General features: G+C 42.4%; 1 protein-coding gene across 7 annotated transcripts in view; it reads right to left on the bottom strand.

The window, feature by feature from the left end:
• The window catches only part of atp9b (ATPase phospholipid transporting 9B), a 99444-nt gene that overhangs the window by 52547 nt on the left and 26852 nt on the right, over positions 1 to 20045 (bottom strand). For all 7 annotated transcript variants that reach the window (XR_004576258.1, XM_010906167.3, XM_010906168.3 and 4 more), the window contains one exon: positions 6385 to 6535. Coding sequence is in view for 6 of the 7 variants with exons in the window: in XM_010906167.3 (XP_010904469.1) it covers positions 6385 to 6535 (151 nt within the window). In the remaining variant the exon portion in view is untranslated. The remainder of the gene's footprint in view (positions 1 to 6384; positions 6536 to 20045) is intronic.

Raw genomic sequence — 20045 nt, 5'->3', positions numbered from 1 at the left:
AAAGAGGGCAATTTCAGCATTATGGATGGCCTCAAAGGAATTACTTAAAGGATAAAAGAAAATTTCAGTGTTAGATGGCCGATGGTCTTGTTTTCAAAAAACAGTTATGCCTGCATTGCATTATATTGAGAACAAAGCTTTTTCTTTTTAGATGTGAGGCCTAAAATAAAACATTTTGCGCTAATGGTGAAACAGCTAATTCAGTGGATTTCATGTAAATGAACATTAGGGGTACTTCAGGGGTTTTCTGGGCTGAGCAAAATTATTTTGGTTGGTTAGGAATGCCTAAACTAACTGATCACAGTGACAATAACAATAAAAAAAAATACTTATTGATGCATTATTTGACAAAATGTACACATTTGAGCCATTATGACAAAGAAAGAGGTATCAGCACAGTAAATTTGAAACAAGTGTGTCATTGGCAGCTTGTTGTAGTTACAACATGTTTTTTAAGAAAGAAATCTCCAACGAAGAGTTGATTTGCATATTATGTGGTGGGCTACTTGTGCGTGTTGAGTTTGTTTACATATGAGCAGTACCTGTAAGATAAAAACTTAACACATTTTTAAGTATTAATAACCATTAACATATCACAAGCACATGTCAGTGAAAAGTTTAGGAAGTGTCCAGAATATAAAATGTATTTATTTGTATTTTACAGGAAATGTTTTTAATGATCAGTTGCAATAATATGTACTTAAAATGTTTGCATATAATGAATTACATCAAAAAAAATTTTAATACTAAAAAATATCCCAAATATATATTTTTTAACACTAAATAAGTCATGGTTTGGTACGATTTCAGTACAGTGGAAAAAGACAAGCCAAACATAACATTTCTTTTAATTTATTACAAATCTTCAAACTTTGCCCACTCCCACTGTAGTTAAAGCTGCACTAGGGAGGATTTTTCAGTAAAATCTGTTATGCACTAATACCAGATAGAGAATGAAGTTCAGAATAATAATATGAAAAATACAATTACCCGTTCCAAAAACAAAGCGCTAACTCGGAGTGCAATGTTATTGTACCGAACCGAACGTCCTGTACTGAACGGCATGGTACGGATGCATGTACCGTTACACCCCTAGAGATGGGTATATTTGGTACATCCATGAGCTTGAAGTGTACAATTGTTTATTATGACCAGTCCTGACCGCATTGCCCATGCATAACCGGGGCTGACAAATTGTGTTTTCCAGAGATGCCATTCTGCACCCCACTGTTGTACTGTGCCGCTATATGCCTGTAAGATTGCATGATACTCACTAATCTCCTTTACCCACTCTCCAAGCTGTTTTACCCTAGCACAGAGATAACAATGTTTTTAGTGTGTTGCATCTTTCTTGGTACCCTAACCAGGGTTAACATTAGCCGCCAAATGCCTGCTTTTCGCCGGTTTCACGTGTTGTTGTTCAGCAGATGAAAATATCAACGGTGAAAATGTCCGGTGGGAAATATGCTAAATGAATAAATATATTAATAGCATATTAAATAGCCTAATATTGTGTGACCTATATGATCTGTTGCCAAGAAAACAGCAAGCCACCGCTCGCTCTTACAGTAAGATATTACTCAGTGTTTGGTCATGTGACCAAGCGTGGCGCGAGATTCAAAAGCCGCACACACTGGCAGCAACTCCAGCAGATGACTCCGAAATGTTGAAGACGAAGCAGACATCCCCGGGCCGGTTTAAAATGATGCAACTGATGCCAGAGGAAAGCATAGTTATTTGAAATAGCCTAGTTATTTGAAATAGTCCTCCTTACGTAGCAAAAAGTGTTTCAACATTTAATATGCAATGGGACACCATATACACTCCTCAAAAAAATTAAGGAAACACAATCATCACAGTATAACACCAAGTCATTTAAACTTCAGGGTTATACATCTGTCCAGTTAGGAAGCACAAACAATTGTGAATCAATGAAACCTGTTTTGGTGCAAGTAAAACTGAAAACAGGTGCACTGGAGAGGCAAAAGCTAGACATCCCCCAAAAAGGGAAGGGTTCTGCAGGTGACTGATTCTTCTCTAATTTTGCATTTTGCTAGTGTCCTTGTCACTAGCGGTACCTGTAGCCCATTCAGGTTGCACAGGCAGTCCATCTCCTCCAGGATGGCACATCCATATGTGCTGTCGCAAGAAGGTTTGATGTGTCTCCCAGTACAGTCTCAAGAGCATGGAGGAGATACCAGGAGACAGGCCGTTACACATGGAAAGCTGGACAGGGCTGTAGAAGAGAATCAATCAAGCAGCAGGACTGGTATCAACTCCTTTGTGCGAGGAGGAACAGGAGGCGCACTGCTAAAGCCCTACAAAATGACCTCCAGCGGGCTACTGGTGTGCATGTTTCTGGCCAAACTGTAAGAAACAAACTCCATGAGGTTGGCATGAGGGCCTGACATCCTCTAGTGGTACCTGTGCTCACAGCCTAGCACCATACTGCTTGACTGGCATTCGCCAGAGAACATCAGAATTGGCAGGCCCACCATTGGCGCACATTTTCTTCACAGATGAGAGCAGGTTCACACTGTGCACATATCCCATATGTTAAAGAGCCTGGAGACACCGTGGTGAATGTTATGCTGCTTGCGACATCATCCAGCATGACCGGTTTGGAAGTGAGTCAGTGATGGTTTGTAGAGGCATTTCCTTGGAGTGCCACACAGACCTCCATGTGCTGGCCAACGGTACCCAGACTGCAGTTAGGTACAAGGATGAAATCCTCAGACCCATGGTCAGATCTTGGTCTGTTGGTGCAGTGGGCCCTGTATTCCTCCATTGCAGGACAATGGCTGGACTCATGTGGCCCGATTGTGTAGGCAGTTCCTGGACGATGAAGGCATTGATGCCGCTGACTGGCCCTCACATTCCCCAAATCTGAACCCAATTCAGAACCTCTGGGACGTTATATATCGGTGCCACCACTACTGACTGTCCAGGAGCTCACTGATGCCCTGATGCAGGTCTGGGAGGAGACCTGCATCCAGGACACTATCCTCCGTCTCATCAGGAGCATGCCCAGATGTTGTCGGGAGTGCATACAGGCACGTGGGGGCCATACACACTACGGAGTCACATTATGAGTTGCCGTGATGAAATTCACACGTTATTTCAATTGTTTACTTTGACTTTCAGTTTGAGTTTGAATCCAGCCCTCAATCGGTTGGTGATTTTGGTTTCCATTGACCGTTGTAAATTCCCAACGAATTACACAGTGTACAGTAAAGATTTTGAACTTTACATATATTTCGTTCATCAAGACCTGATGTGTGATTTAAGTGTTCCCTTAATTTTTTTGAGCAGTGTATTTATATCCATACATTTTAATGAGCATTATCAAGTTAGGAAATATGTTTGGAAATAAACATATTGCAATATTAGTCCAAATATTTTATACACGCTTGAGTGTTTTTTCCTTTGGTCGATCATAGTTGATGCGACAAATAAGTGACTGAAATGCATTTATCTATTAAATAATCATGTTGCAAAATCAAGCTACATTATGGTGCACTGCAAAACAAATTTAAACTAGATTTAAACATAATGAGATTTAGAAGCAAACGAGTTTCAGTAAATGATCTGCGCCTGTAACTTTCCGCAGAGTTGTCAAACGCTCTGACATCCTATGGAAATGGACATAATTTGCATTGTATTTGTTGAGACGTTTCTAGCATTGGCCTCAAAATCCCTTTTCAGATTGGAAACATGAGGTTTGGTATCAAAATATGGTGTAAAAAGATTGTTACCTATAAAAATGATTGCAATCTGGCTCAAATAATTTTGATCAGGCAATAATGTAATATTTGCGACAGCCCTAGTTGTAGCCTACATGCTCAGTTTGCAAAGATTGGGAAGAGTCCATTTGGCTCATTAATTTAAATAAATTTAAACATTTGTTGGATCAGCGTTTGTGTTTTATTGCTGCTAAAATGTAGGCTTTTATATGGCTATTTAAAACATACAGCTCTGGAAAGAATTACGAGACCACTGCAAAATTATCAGTTTCTCTGTTTTTCTCAATTCATAGGTATGTGTTTGAGTAAAATGAACAGTTTTGTTTTATTCTATAAAAATACTGACAACATTACTCCCAAATTCCAATTAAAAATACTGTAATTTAGAGTATTTATTTGTAGAGAATAATAACTGTTCAAAATAAACAAAAAATCTGCATGTTTTCAGACCTCAAATAATGACAAGTAAATAAATGCATTTTTCAACAACAAAATACTGTTCTAACTTGGGAAGAGTTCAGAAATCAATATTTGGTGGAATAATCCTCTCCTGGTACACATATTCTATTAGCTCGGCTTTGTTTGATGGCTTGTGACCATCAATCTTCCTCTTGATCAAATTCCAGAGAATTTCAATGGGGTTCAGGTCTGGAGATTGGGCTGGTCATGACAGGTTCTTGATCTGGTGGTCCTCCATCCACACCTTGATTGACCTGGCTGTGTGGCATGGAGCATTGTCCTGCTGGAAAAAACTATTCTCAGAGTTGGGGAACATTTTCAGAGCAGAAGGAAGCAGGTGTTGTTCCAGGATAACCTTGTACTTGGCTTGATTCATGATTCCGTCACAAAGACAAATCTGTCCAATTCCAGCCTTGCATCCCCAGATCATCACTGATCCTCCACCAAATGTCACAGTAGGTGTGAGACACTGTGGCTTGTAGGCCTCTTGTGATGGTAAATTCAGTACAGAAGTACAGAGACAAAATTATCTTGGCATATTTAACAGTTTATTTGCAAATAGAGGGACGCGTCAAACGCTTACAAAAATAATAATCCAAGGACTCCCTGAAGTAGATACATGAACAGTTCGTATTTATTACAGTTAAAAGGGGTGTGGTAAGATGCTGCCCATATGTCTTGTCAATAAAACACATTCCTTAAGTTCTGTCAATACCTAGGGCTTCACACAAGGGGCAAGTTGTCCTACCCCACATGGGTAACCTCTTGAACTCTAAAGAGCTCTTACAGCATCCGGACAGACAATAGATGCCCTGAGGAGTTATACAGATGCGCAGATTAATGAGTAACCTTATAATCTACTGATACCAGCCAATGATGCCCCCTAGGCAAATATCAGATCCCCCTCTACTACATTCCTTTTCTCATCCAAACATGGGGACTCAGTACCTTTAACTAGCAACCCATTTATATATGTATAGGATCAGTTCAAGAATTTCTCTCCAGGTCTCGGTCTAACCAGTTGTTGGGCAAAGCTGAACATTGACTTGTCAGAGAGGATGAGCATTACTCCATTCCTCTATCATCCAATACCTATGTTCTTTTGCAAACTTCAGCCAGGCTTGTTTGCTTCTCATTGATGAAGGGCTTTTTTCTAGCTTTGCACGACTTCAGCCCTGCTCCTAGGAGCCTGTTTCGAACCATCCTCGCCAGGGCACTTCACCCCAGCTGCTGTTTGCCATTCTTTTTGTTGGTGACTTGATGTCATCCTACAGTTGTTGAGAGACATTCAATGAGTGAGTTGACTGTCATCTTGGTGAGTGGACAGTTTTCGCCCTTTGCCAGTCTGTAGCTTTGTTGACCTTGTTCTTATGAGCCGCCGTCTTTGAAATTTTCATGATGGAAGCAACCTGATGCTCACTGTAACCCTCTGCCAGTAAAGACAGAATTGAACCCTTCTTTTCCTCACTCACAGCTGTACTTTTCAACCTTTTTGCTGAATAGTTATTTTTTATTCAAATTACCTTTGAGGTACTACTTGCACTATTTTGCCATCCAATCAGTTCTATTGCAAGAAGATAGTGATGACCACAGCAGTGGTTTTTATACTTTTCCTTGTTAAATTAGATTTGGTTCAGGTAATCAGTACCTCATTACGGAAAATGAGGTGTGCCTGTTTTGGAATTTAAGAGACACTGGAATGGAATGGCTGCCATACATGTAGAGATGCTGATTCATGAAAAATTAGGAGTGGTCTCTTAATTTTTTCCATAGCTGTATGTCCGGTATCTGTTCTATGTGGCCAGAATTATGGAATTTTAATTATCATTATGGCCGTCAAAAACAAAAGTCTAGCGTAAACTCTGAACCCAATACATTGTTGTGCTTGATTAGTTTTGGAGGGTGGCAGTTTAAAATACTAGAACCATTACATCTTCCACGGACAATCACACCACATACAGATTCACTTAAGTCACTTTTTTACCCCATTCTAAAATTCAGGCAAGCAACGGCTGCAATTGACATTCATGAATGGTGTTGAGGTTCTAAACAACTGGCCACACAGTGTATTGAAATTGTATGCATCCTGAACTGAAGTCAATTATCAGATGACACCTCTCATAATTTGCCAAAAGGTAGACTTATAGGTTAAGCTAACATACAATCCTGTCTGTAAACTAACCCCAGGCACAAAGGTGAAGAAGTTGTACTTCTGGTTTTTGAAGCCATTGTTGGGGTATTTCTCCTCACACTTCTCCGGATGGCCAAGCCACACTGTCCGGGCCTTGAGCTCCTTCCTCCTCCGACATGTACGAGTCAAGCAGTCACAGCAGCTGAAGGACAGAAGAAAATAGATTTCAAATACATTTACAGTGAAAAGCATGCAACATTTATCAGAAATTATCCTTATACTTATTCGGTAAGTAAAATTACAGAACAAAAAGGTTTTCCAGCCAGGTAATCCATTAAAATGAAAGAGCAAGAATTACTTATCTTAAGAAATATAATTAGAAGTACATACACCCCAAACAAGGATTTTGTTTTCATAACTTTAACGAGAAGAAAAACCTAGATGACACGCTTTTATCAGAGAGCCTTTCTCAGGGCTGCCTATTAAAGGCCTGAAGTGTGAAGGCTATGGAAGAAAAAAAAACAGGTCTGGTGACCTACCAAAGGTAGCTGTGTAATGTTGACAGGTACATTTACCAATGAAGAAACCTCTAGCTATTGGTATAAGTCAGGTTTGCAAATTCAGTAGGGAAATGCAGTAAGGTTGCCAAAATTCTATTAACTATACAAACGTATTTGATAAATGTAAATGTGGTTATTCAAGGTAGAAATCTAATTGGACTAATTTGAAGGTTGTTATATTATTTTGGGTGGGGGCTCAAGAAATTGTTCCTCTAAAAGAATTGGGCGCATAGGAATTCTGTCAGAAAAATCATAGGTTCCCCAATGAAAATTAATACCTCTTCATTAAACAATTACATTTTTGTCTGCATGGTGCAGACTAATACAAATTCAGAAGTTCTCCCAGAGTAAACAAGGCCTCTCATCATCTATAGCACTTGTTGAAGAGAAATACTGTGGTGGTCCAGCCCACTTGGCTAATGAATGTCACTTAATTAGATCTACCAGGATGCTTAGACATAATTTTATAAAAGCTCTTCAGGTACTTTAAATGAATTCAAATGGTTAGAAGCTCTTCAGGGCAGATTCCCACCTGAATTTTCTGGCAGACAGTTTTCATTGTGAGCCCAGTCATGTCGCCACTTAAGACCCACAAATATGCAAAAAAATAATAATTGCACTGTAATAATTGCAAAGATTGCCTAACCTTCAGGTTTTTTGTGTGTTATAATTGGCACCTATAATTTTCTTTACTGCAATTTAAACTCCTGTGCCACCTCTGAAGGTCAAGTGCAAGCTTTTCTCGATAAGTTGACCTCCCTCTAACCCATCTGATGAACAGAATTTAATGGTAGAGCCAAATACTCCCACAATAAAGATTGTAATGTTTTTTTAAACCGCTCAAATATATTAACCTTTTCCCTGTATTTATGTTTGATTGGGTTTGCAATAAAGGTATGTTGCATGGTTGCTATGACTATGCATCCGAGTGATATGGGTTTTTGGTGGCAACAATGTGAATTAAATTTTTTTTGTATTTTCAAGAATGAATTGTGTTGCTATATATTATTGTAGATATTTTAATTATAGGGCAGGAAAAAGCCTGGTTTAAGGTTATTAGCTGCAAGCTTGAAGTTTCCTGATTTCCGATAAATACAACAAATGGCTAGATGGCTGATGTATCTTTCTAGACAGCTAACTAGCCATTGCTAATTAACAGTGCCCTATGCAGCATTTTCCATTTAAAATAACCAATAATAACCCATACCTAATATCAGTTAACATTAAAAAAAACATCTCTGGCAGAGTGTCAAGACTGACACTATTCTCAGTGCAATGGTTACAAGTAAAATGTAGAAGGCTGCGTCGTTCGTAGGTGTGTACTTCCTTGAAGGTGTGTGTGGTGTAAGCCAGTGACAAGCTTTGTTTGGGTTCATGTAGCCTTCACTGAATGTCCAAGAAACAAAAATATACAGAAGCCACGCAAGCATAAGACAAACTAGGGTACATTTTGCACTTGATGGTGAGAGCTGAAGTTTGTGTGAATTGTGATGCCGAGTTGGCTACCTTTCTAATTAGGATACATCACCTCATTTAGCTAGTTGGTTAGATAGTCAAGGAAATCCATGTGTAAGTTACAAGATTGATGATGACAGAGAAACAATTATACAACAAAGAAATCATTCAATGTTCTTGTTTATTCTATCTGTATCAGTGAAGATGTAGTGTAATGAGAAATGTCTGTTGAGGAAGATTGGAAGGGTAGTCAACGAAGAGGTGCGTCTTTCCTCGCCAAGTCTCCAACACACCCTTGGTGATGTTATTCAGGAGTCCTGCATAACATTTGCTTCTCTAAAGATCTGGCCCCACCAAATCTCTAACAGACCCTTGGTGATGTTAATCAGTGTCCTGGGCAACATTTGCTTCTCCAAAGATCTGGATCACCAGGTGTGGGCCATTAGCCCCACCCTCCTGTGCTCATCTGGAGACATGTGAAACACTGAGCAAACTGGAGTGGACATTTATCTGTAGTGTTTGGTTATTCCCTGTTTATTCCCTGCTTTATGGTTTAGGGTTATGGTTCAAACTTCACAAGAACATTGTAGAAATGATTGTCTTTGTCAGACAACAACTGGCAGCAACGCCCTGTCCATTCGATAATTTTGCATTGATTAAGTGGGACAGTTCCTGTCCTTTCTGTTCATTGTGTTTACCAAGGAAAAGTAATGCTAATGACAATTTGGAGGAGTGTTTTAGATGTAGGATTTTGGATAAATAGCCATGTCTCCAAAAATGTATGGCAGTTTGTCATCGTCAAAGAGACCTCCCGACATGTTGTGTTGTACTCATATTCAGGAGTCTATCTTTAACAGAAGCTCCTAGCACACCTTCGGGCTCTAATGTCTTAATAATTATAGTATAATTGGTAGACTGTTAGGCTATAAAGGAGGACGATGAATCGTGTTGATGTGTAAAAACAATTTTATTGTAACTTTATTACTTGATTGGAATAAATTGTATTACTTTGGAATTTAGATTACTGTGATATTGCTTGTTCATAATTTACTTTCTGTTAGACCCAGGTACACACGCCATTTTACTTTGTGGTTCGTGTTAAACGACCTACACAATATGATCGCTTATGATAACTGATTTAGGCACATACACATATGTAAATCGAAGTGACCAGACTGATCAACTCGAAGTTCCGGGTTGCTACACAGACCCTTGTCTTCTGGACTTGACTGATGAGGAGCATTGAGGATAACGTAGGCCGTGAAACATATGATCTTTAACATTTTTGGCTTGTGACGAAAGATTATCTACCTTCTCTAAGAACTTCCAGCACATCATGGTCATTTATGATTGCATATGTTTACATCTTTAAACATTTATATTTCATTTATCACTAAGGTTACGTTCCCTTGCACTAATTTCCCTAGACATCCCCCGGTAACCTTCTATTGGTAAAATTTCCAACCACTCTCCCTTTTACCCCCTTACTACAAAGATAACTTTTAGTAAGGTTTCTCCAAAGTCTTTGGTCGGGACAATAAGGCTAACAAGCTAAGTTGAGTCTGAGCAGAGATTCCATTTCTTGCGGGAAATGTGTTACAACCTGGTATTCTCTGCAAAATGTTAGGAAAAATGAACATGCATTGTGGGTTGTTTGATTAAACCTTATGCACAAGTGAATATTGCTCAGAAGAAGCAATTATATTGCTTTTTAGCAAAATATTGCCTTGTGCAAACTGGTTGAAGCGCGCATATTATTGTTCCAGCTAGCGCTAGCTAGCACGATTATGGTTTCATGTTCGCTAGATTGCCATGAACGAGTCTCTGAAATATGGAAATGCATCTAACGCAATAGATAGCCCAGATGATGTTTTGAATTATTTAGCTGTTTACTTTGTTAATTCTGTGTTCCGTTGTTATAGAATGAGCCCATCAACTTTAACACAATTTAAAACAAATGTCTGAGTTCATTGTTCACTGCTTCAGACTGGTCAGTATGCTCGTAGTTAGTAATGTCAATGTCAGATCCTAGTGTAGTTCTAGAACCGATATACAACTCAATACTGATAGGTGGCGTTAAGTTGCATAGTGCACCTTTAACGTTAGCCATTAAATGTAAATAACTGATGTGATGCATAGGGACGATAGACAATCTTAGTACTAATCGCAATGGAAATTACTCACTATTATGATATTGTGACAAAATTCCATAATTGTGAATCAGGGTAATTCTCACATGAGTGACATGAAAAAGTTCTGCCAGTCACTGGAGCTTCCCTGACTGCTTGTTTTATTTTACAAGTGGAGTGCACATCTCATCTCACATTGCACTACGCCACTAAGCATCGTCTGCAGTGTATGGTCAATGAAGCCAAATGGTAAATAGAAGAATATTATGAATTACAATTAAAATCTAAATACATTTCTTAAATGTCGTCATGAGTTGGGTTTGTATTTTAATGATATAAAAAATAAATACATTTTCCAATTCCTTTACAACAGTACTAGTCTAACCACGACACTTAGTAGTCTACAAAAAAGCTTCTGATCACGTCTCCACTTCCCGCTATATGCAAATACCTGTCCACTCAATTACCGCTGAAAATACCTGTAAGCAGTTGTTTAAGCTCAACAATGTTGAGCTGTGTAAGGACATCAGGGATAAAATTGTAGACATGCACAAGGCTGGGATGGGCTACAGGACAATAGGCAAGCAGCTTGGTGAGAAGGCAACAACTGTTGGTGCAATTATTAGAAAATGGGAGAAGTTCAAGATGATGGTCAATCTCCCTCGGTCTGGGGCTCCATGCAAGATCTCAGCTCGTGGGGTATCAATGATCATGAGAAAGGTGAGGGATCAGCCCAGAACTACACGGCAGGACCTGGTCAATGACCTGAAGAGAGCTGGGACCACAGTCTCAAAGAAAAAAACATTAGTAACACACAACGCCGTCATGGATTAAAATCCTGCAGCGCACGCAAGGTCCCTCTGCTCAAGCCAGCGCATGTCCAGGCCCATCTGAAGTTTGCCAATGACCATCTGGATGATCCAGAGGAGGAATGGGAGAAGGTCATGTTTGGAGGAAGAAGGATGAGTACAACCCCAAGAACACCATCCCAACCTTGAAGCATGGAGGTGGAAACCTCGTTCTTTGGGGATGTTTTTCTGCAAAGGGGACAAGACGACTGCACCATATTGAGGGGAGGATGGGTGGGGCCATGTATTGCGAGATCTTGACCAACAACCGCCTTCCCTCAGTAAGAGCATGGAAAATGGAGCGTGGCTGGGTCTTCCAGCATGACAACGACACGAAACACACAGCCAGGGCAACTAAGGAGTGGCTCCGTAAGAAGCATCTCATGGTCCTGGAGTGGCCTAGCCAGTCTCCAGAACTGAACCCAATAGAAAATCTTCAGAGGGAGCTAAAAGCCCGTATTGCCCAGCGACAGCCTCGAAACCTGAAGGATCTGGAGAAGGTCCGTATGGAGGAGTGGGCCAAAATCCCTGCTGCAGTGTGTGCAAACCTGGTCAAGAACTACAAGAAACGTATGATCTCTGTAATTGCAAACAAAGGTATCTGTACCAAATATTAAGTTTTTTATGATTTTCTGATGTATCAAATACTTATGTCATGCAATAAAATGCTAATTAATTACTTAAAGATCATACCATGTGATTTTCTGGATTTTTGTTTTAGATTCCGTTACTCACAGTTGAAGAGTACCTATGATAGAAATTACAGACTTCTTCATACTTTGTAAGTGGGAAAACCTGCAAAATCGGCTATGTATCAAATACTTGTTCTCCCCACTGTACATTATACATGCATCTCCTTCGATTATCTAATTATAATTTTGTTTATATTGTAGGCTAATTGTTAAAGCTTTCCAACTGAAAGTGACAGGAGAAGACAAATAAGCTAGAATATAATTTGCGCGGGCCAAAATAACATTGACTATCTGCATGATCTGCACAATATATGAGGCGCACTACATAACTGAATAAAGTTATTATGAAGAATCGACACATCAGATGGATAGCTAATAAGGCACATAAAATGCGCACAGAAGTGCATATCACACAGGTCAATAACGGTAAGAAATTACATCTATTTTCACAACTGATCTTCAGAGGAGTGACCTGAAAAAGATATTTCCAGTCACCAAAATGTTCCTGACTAGCGGTTTTATTTAACAGGTAGGGTGCATATCTCACTAATTGTATTGATTAGCCTCGATTTTATAAAAAAAAAAAAAATAATAACTTTTCCAAACTTTCCATTGCAAGAATGTAATCTTAAATACGAAAAGACCCATTATTTCCATGAGGCTATTATTAGTCTCTTCCCTGAGGATGCGCAAGAATAAATGTCTTACAACCTCGTGAATGTGCTTCACTGTCCGCCAAGAAAGTGTCCTGAGGTCGAGATCTTCTTGGGATCACAAAATAAATATCCCTGCCGAACTGTATCAGTGACATTTTTATCCTATACCCAAAACATCCATCTAAAATGTTGTAAAATCAATACACAATCTGACTGATATCTAAAGTCGGCCATATCCGATCCGAATGAGGGATAATGAGATGCATGCAGAAAAAATCTGTTAAACTGCAAATTAATGAAAATATGAATAGGATATATGTGTAATAATGTATCTCTTTCTAATTATATTTTTGTTTATATTGTAGGCTAATTGTTAAAGCTTTCATACTGAAAATGACAAGACGATAAAAAGCATATCATTTGCATGGGCCAAAATAACACTGTCAATCTGCATGATTTAGGCTTACTATAACATAGCTACTGAAGGTTGTATCCCGCAAAATGTTTGTCTATCTGGAACAAAACAATTTGTTTTGATTGTGACGAGAATCGAACGCGGGACCAATTGCTTGCAGGTCCACATCTCTAACCACTACGCTATTTAACAAGGCTGGCTCACTCAGTAAGAGACACTCAGTCTTCTTGGCCGGCTCCGATTACGTGGTCCGGCAAAAAGAAAGGATGTTACCCAATTTTTCAAAAAGGAAGTTGGGTGTAGTCCATGAATGGTGGAAATTAACATGCAAGTTTAGTCCATAGTGAAATAGGCCACATATTCAGCTTCAGGCTTAACAGCCCTGTCAGCCCATTCCCATAACCCAGCCCTACTCCCAAATGAAGGAGTTGAGCAGCATTGTGTTGAATTACATGTCAAGTTAATAACTGCAGGGGTTCCATGGGAATTTTTATATTATGAAGAAAAATGATTAAATCCTTTTCAATTATAAGAATTAAACAATAATTATTTTCCATATACTGATCATTATATGAAACAAACACAGCCTTTAGTCTGTACTGAATGCTGGACAGTTTCGTATAGGGGGTATCGGTCTTGAATTATATAGTGAATTCCACTGTATTGTATCTTGCTGATCCTTCTGTGCCCCTGGGTGGGGCCTGATGTGATGTATTTTCATGGGGCCCAAAAACCCTGGTGCTGCAACGACTGTGCCCTCTGCTGCCTCTCCTCCCCCTGCAGTCGGCAGGCTCCGGCGGTCAACGTCACCGGCCTTCTCACACCAACGCCCATCTCATCAGTTAATTTCACCTGTTGTCTTGTTTAGCGCAGCTGGTCCTCATTCACAATCATTCCCCCCGTATATATGTTCTCTCTGCTTCCCTGGTCTTTGTGTGTTGTTGTCTCACTGTTGTGAGCAATGTTTGCGCTTGCTGTCATTAAAGACGCTCCCTGACTCGACTCCACGTTTCCTGCTCCTCATTTTTTAAGCCTGACAGATTAACACACCGTAAACTAATGTGGAGCACAGAGGAGACGAAGGTGAGGCTGGTGTTGCGGATTTAGTGAAAGAACACAGAGCCACGCCGGCCAGCCTAGGTGCCGCGATGGACAGCGTCTTAAAAACAGTGCAGTACCTAGAGCTGACCAGCAGAGCCCAGCAACACCGGCCGTGTTGCGGCCACCCCAGGCTGTGCCGCCCAGTGTGAGGGCGATGCACATCCCGCTTCCCCACGATTATGACGGGACAGCGGACCGCTACCAGGGTTTCCTGCTGCAGGCCGACAATGCACTCAGGGCGATCCATCCTGCGCCGCCAGACGCCCAGAAGATCTCCTCGCTCATCTCCTGCCTCTCCAGGAAAGCCCTGTAGTGGGCCACCGGCGTATGGACCACCGAGGGTCCCATCCAGGGCAGCTACGCTGAGTTCATCCGCCACTTCCGAGCCGTGTTCGACCATCCACACTAGGGGAGAGAGACGTGTGAACGGCTTTTCCATCTGCAGCAGGGGACGAGATCGACGCTGGAGTTCGCACTGGAGGTCCGGACCCTGGCAGCGGGGTCTGGGTGGAACAAGTGAGCTCTCATCAACCACTACCGGTGCAGCCTCCGCAAGGAAGTCTGGAGGGAGTTGGCATGTCGGGACACGACCCTCTCCTTTGACCAGCTGGTGGACCTGTCTATCAGTCTCAACAATCTGCTGGCTGCCCGAGGACGTCCAGGAAGAGGCCCGCCCGTTCCACCCCAACAACTGGTCACCGCCGTCCCCGGGCAGAGGTCAGGGTGGACAGGTGTGGGGTGCCTCCGGAAAGAGACAAGGCCGTTCCGCTGCACCACACTACTCCTCCTTCCCTGAGTCGAGAGGCGCCAGGCACAGCACTTTCGCATCACCCCAAGTAGCTCATTCCCATTCACCCCTTGCCTCTCCCCTCTCCCTATGCACCGTTCCTGTTGAGTTCCCCGGTTTTCCGTTGCTTTCCCAGTGTAAGGTCCTGGTTGATTCGGGCGCTGCTGGGAATTTCATTGATAACATATTGATATACATGGCTACCCGCGCTGAGCATGTTTTGTTGGTGCGCAGAGTGCTTGTTAGACTGTTGGAGCATGACCTGTACATGAAGGCCGAAAAGTCCTTCCTGGGGTATTGTTTTTCTAGCACAGGTGTGGCTATGGAGGAGCATCACATTGACATTGTGCGTGATTGGCCGACCCGAGTACGGTTAAGGGACTGCAACAATTCTTAGGCTTCTCGAATTACTACCGGAGGTTTATCTGGGGCTTTAGCCAGGTCGCGGCTCCGATCACCTCCCTTCTGAAAGGTGGGGCGACCCGGTTGCGATGGACCGCGGAGGCGGAGCGGCCTTTGTGGAACTTAAACATAGTTTCACCACCGCTCTGGTCCTGGCCCATACCGACCCGTCGCTCCAGTTTATCGTGGAGGTGGACGCGTTCGACTGTGGGCTCTGTGCCGTCCTTTCCCCAGAGCCAGACGGAGTCGTAACACGTTTATTCTCGCAGAAGCACAGTGTGGCGGAGCAGAATTACGACGTGGGTGATCGCAAGCTATTGGCCATGGTTAGAGCCCTGTCAGTGTGGCGGCACTGGTAAGAGGGGGCCAAACCCCCTTTCCTCGTCTGGACGGACCACCGCAACCTGGAGGTCATGCGGGAAGCGAAGAGGCTGACCCCTCGCCAGGCAAGATGGGCTATGTTCTTCACCCGGTTTGTTTGTTGTTTTCACTCCTATATACAGGCCGGGGATCAAGAACGTCAGGGTAGACGCTCGTTAGCATGACTCGGAGGAGAGGCCAGTGGATGATGCTGCTGGCGTCGTGCATCGTGGCACTGGTGGTGTGGAAATTGGACGCGGACATCATTTGAGCGCAGCGTGACGAGCCCTCTCCACCCACATGCCCCGAGGGTCACGCGTATGTGCCGGCGTCTGTCCGTGACCGGCTCATCTACTGGGCCCATACATCTCCCTCCTCCGGTCATCCTAGTATCAGGCCCTGGCCGGTAAGTAGTGGTGGCCCGCCTTAGCTAAGGACGTGAGGGTGTATGTCTCATCCTGCTCGGTGTGCGCCCAGAGTAAGGCACCCCGACACCTGCCAATGGGTAAGTTGCACTCCTTGCCCATTCCACAACGACCATGGTCCCACCTTTCTATAGATTTCCTTACCGATCTCCCCCCTTCACAGGGCCATACCACCATCCTGGTCGTTGTGGACCGGTTCTCGAAGTCCTGCCGCCTCTTCCCTCTGACCGGCCTTTCCACTGCCCTACAGACCGCGGTTGCTCTGTTTTCACAAGTCTTCCAGCACTATTGGGTTCCCAGTTCATGTCCAGGGTTTGAAAAGCGTTCATGCAGCACATGGGGGTCTCATTTACCCTGACCTCGGGCTTCCATCCCCAGTCCAATGGGCAGGTGTGTAGGGTGTCAACCAGGAAGTGGGCAGGTTCCTTCAGTCGTACTGCCAGGACCAGCCGGGGGAGTGGGCGGAGTTCCTGCTATGGGCGGAATACACCCTGAACTCCCTCCACCATTCCTCCACGGGGATGTCGCCATTCCAGTGCGATCTGGGATACCAGCCGGTCCTGGCACCCTGGACCCAGAGCCAGACCGATATCCCTGCTGTAGATGACTGGTTCCGGCGGGCGGCAGGCACGTGGGAGGCTCGCTGTCCGCCGCCTGAAAACCTACGTTGACCGCCACTGCAGGGAGGCCCCAGTGGCTCTCGACCAGGGTCTTGCCCATCCGCCAGCCCTGCTGGAAGCTGAGCCTGTGGTTTGTGGGGCCCTTTAAAGTCCTGAGGAAGGTCAACTAGGTAACATATCGGTTGCACCTTCCCCCTGACTACCTTTTCAACCCCTTGTTTCATGTGTCTTTCCTCAGGCCGGTGGTGGCTGGTCCCCTTCTGGGGTGTGAGTTGCAGGAGGTCACATTTTGTGAACTAAAATCCATAGCTAGTCAGCTATCTAATTTCACCATATTATGGTTTATTTGTCAATTTGAACGTCTTTAGTGGGTGGTTCTACTGCTGAAAAAGCATCTACAGGTAGTTACGATATGAGCTCATTTAACCCATGCATGAATTCTTATTACTAATTGCAGATGGTCTCCAAACAACAAATTATTCATCCTGGTGTGTATATACAAATGCTGGTGATAGTAAATCACCAGCATCTGTATATACACATGGGTAACAAATTGGGTGAAAAACCTGAATAAATGAATGGAGGAACATAAATGCAGATGTTTATAAAGGCAATTAAGCAATTAACATCCTATTATGCTGTGACATATAAAAATGATGACCATGCCTAACTGACCTTGGATCAAGATAGAAAGATGAAAAGATGTACACCAATCAGCCATAACATTATGACCACTAAAAGGTGAAGTGAATAACACTGATAATTTTGTTATCATGGCAGTGGGTGGGATGTATTAGGCAGCAAGTGAACATTCTGTCCTCAAAGTTGATGTGTTAGAAGCAGGAAAAATGGGCAAGCGTAAGGATCTGAGCTACTTTGACATGGGTCAAATTGGGATGGCTAAACATGCAGCCCATGTTTACAAATCTGCCGTCAGGCAGAAGGTACAGTAGTATTCAGTCCAGAACAAACAGGCTACGGGACAGCTTCTTTCCTCAGGCTGTAAGGCTGCTCAATTCTGAAACCCCTCCACGTCACTTTAATACTGTTACTTTTTAACTTTTAACTACACTGTCGGGAGTAGGAAAACCAAGCATTACATTGCCATAATTTGTTATTGCAAATTACAAAAAAACCTTTTGAACCTTTGAACACTGAACCTTGTGGGGTGTTCCCGGTCTGCTGTGGTCAGTACCTATCAAAAGTGGTCCAAGGAAGGAAAAGCAGTGAACCGGAAACAGGGTCATGGGCTCATTGATGCACGTGGGGTGTGAAGGCTGGCCCATGTGGTCCGATCTAACAGATGAGTTACTGTAGTTCACGTTGCTGAAAAAGTTAATACTGTACTGATAGAAAGGTGTCAGAACACACAGTGTATCGCAGTTTGTTGTGTATGGGGCTGTGTAAGAAGAAGGTGGCCTGGTCTGATGAATCGTTTCCTTTTACATCACGTGGTTGGCCGGGTGTGTGTGCGCGTCGCTTACCCAGAGAACACATGGCACCAGAATGCACTATGGAAAGGACGCAACCTGGCGGAGGCAGTGTGATGCTTTGGGCAATGTTCTTCTGGGACACCTTGGGTCCTGCCATTCATGTGGATGTTACTTTGACACTCACCACCTACCTAAGCATTGTTGCAGACCATGGCAACATTATTCCCTGATGGCTTTCAGCAGGATAATGTGCCTGCCACAAAGCAAAAATGGTTCAGGAATGGTTTGAGGAACACAACTGAGTTCAAGGTGTTGATTTGGCCTCCAAATTCGCCAGATCTCAATCCAATTGAGCATCTGTGGGATGTGCTGGACAAACAGGTCCAATCCATGGAGGCCCCACCTCGCAACTTACAGAACTTAAAGGATCTGCCGCTAACATTTTGGTGCCATATACCACAGCACACCTTCAGAGGTTTAGTGGAGTCCATGCCTTGACAGGTCAGGGCTGTTTTGGCACCCTGATTGAGAGAACACTGCACATTTTCATTCCTTTCCAAAAAAGTTGAATAGGAAAGTTTTGAGTGAGGAACAGAAGCGTTCAATTTGCAGTGGTCTCTTAATTTTAACCCTTCTCTGTTCCTTACTCAAAACTTTCCCTTTTGACTTTTTTAGAAAGGAAAGAAAAAGTTGCAGTGGTCTCTTAATTTTCTCCGGAGCTGTATATAGAAGTATATAGTATATTGTAATGTTTTGACAATAAATACTGCGGCTATGGGCAGTAGAACACACATAGCTTAGAATTAAGTCTAGTTTAGCTAGGGCATTGTGGTTGCGATGGGGGATGGGTGTAAACACCACCAGCTCAGACTCCAATGCATGCAAGTTCAAATCATGAGAGATGCACAATGATTTTTCAGACCTTACCCCTAACCTTACCTTACCCACACTGAAAGCGTTATCTAACTTTAAAGAACTCCAATGCGTGCGAGTTTGAATCACAAAAGGGATATATTTTTCTTACTGTATGTACTGTTCATACATTAGCATGTGTTCATATGCAGGGACTTAAAATTAGCTATGTCATGTACAACCTGCAATGAGATCACATTGGCTTATAAGATAAAGAAATAATGATTCTACAAATGTTATACCAAGGGCTAGGTGTTAGAAAAGTTTTTGCCCAACTTGAAAGTGAATCAGCCGACTGCATGCAAACTAAACATAGCTGGCATCAATGCATTATTAGCATTTGTTTTATTTATATATGGTTTATAAAATCATGTAATGGTCATTTGCCATTTGAGCAATCAGGATCATGGTTAAACTATGAATTTTATTTTAATGAAGGAACATCAGATCCACACTAAGTGATAGAACAATCATGCGCAGATGAGGTATAAGGCTTTACATACATTATAACACACATCCAGGAATTCTGAAACATTGTTTTCGAGAACTGCAGACACAAAACATTAAAAATTATAGTCTTGGTGACACCTTGACATGCACTTTATTGTAAGAAATGTGCTATATAAATATTGGTTGACTTGAGAGCCTACTCAATATTCTGTTAAAAACAAAAAAACAGACTCTTAAATTGTCTGAACATGCTTGTGAATTAGTGTGTCTATATCATGTTGTATTATTGAAGGTTGTAATGGTTTAGATTAGAAGCTGCATTTATAGAGTACTTCCAAATAGCCTATTGTTAAAATGTACAGTACTAAAGTGTGAAGGGAACTAAACTCTGACACAAGGGGGGACAAGAGAAGGTCTGGCCTCATGGTGGTGTACACCGTCATGCTGATTGCTTTGGCATTTACACT

The sequence above is a fragment of the Esox lucius genome, chromosome 10 (assembly GCF_011004845.1).
Source record: "Esox lucius isolate fEsoLuc1 chromosome 10, fEsoLuc1.pri, whole genome shotgun sequence".
Taxonomy (NCBI): domain Eukaryota; kingdom Metazoa; phylum Chordata; class Actinopteri; order Esociformes; family Esocidae; genus Esox; species Esox lucius.
This window is presented reverse-complemented; position numbering and strand designations above follow the sequence as displayed.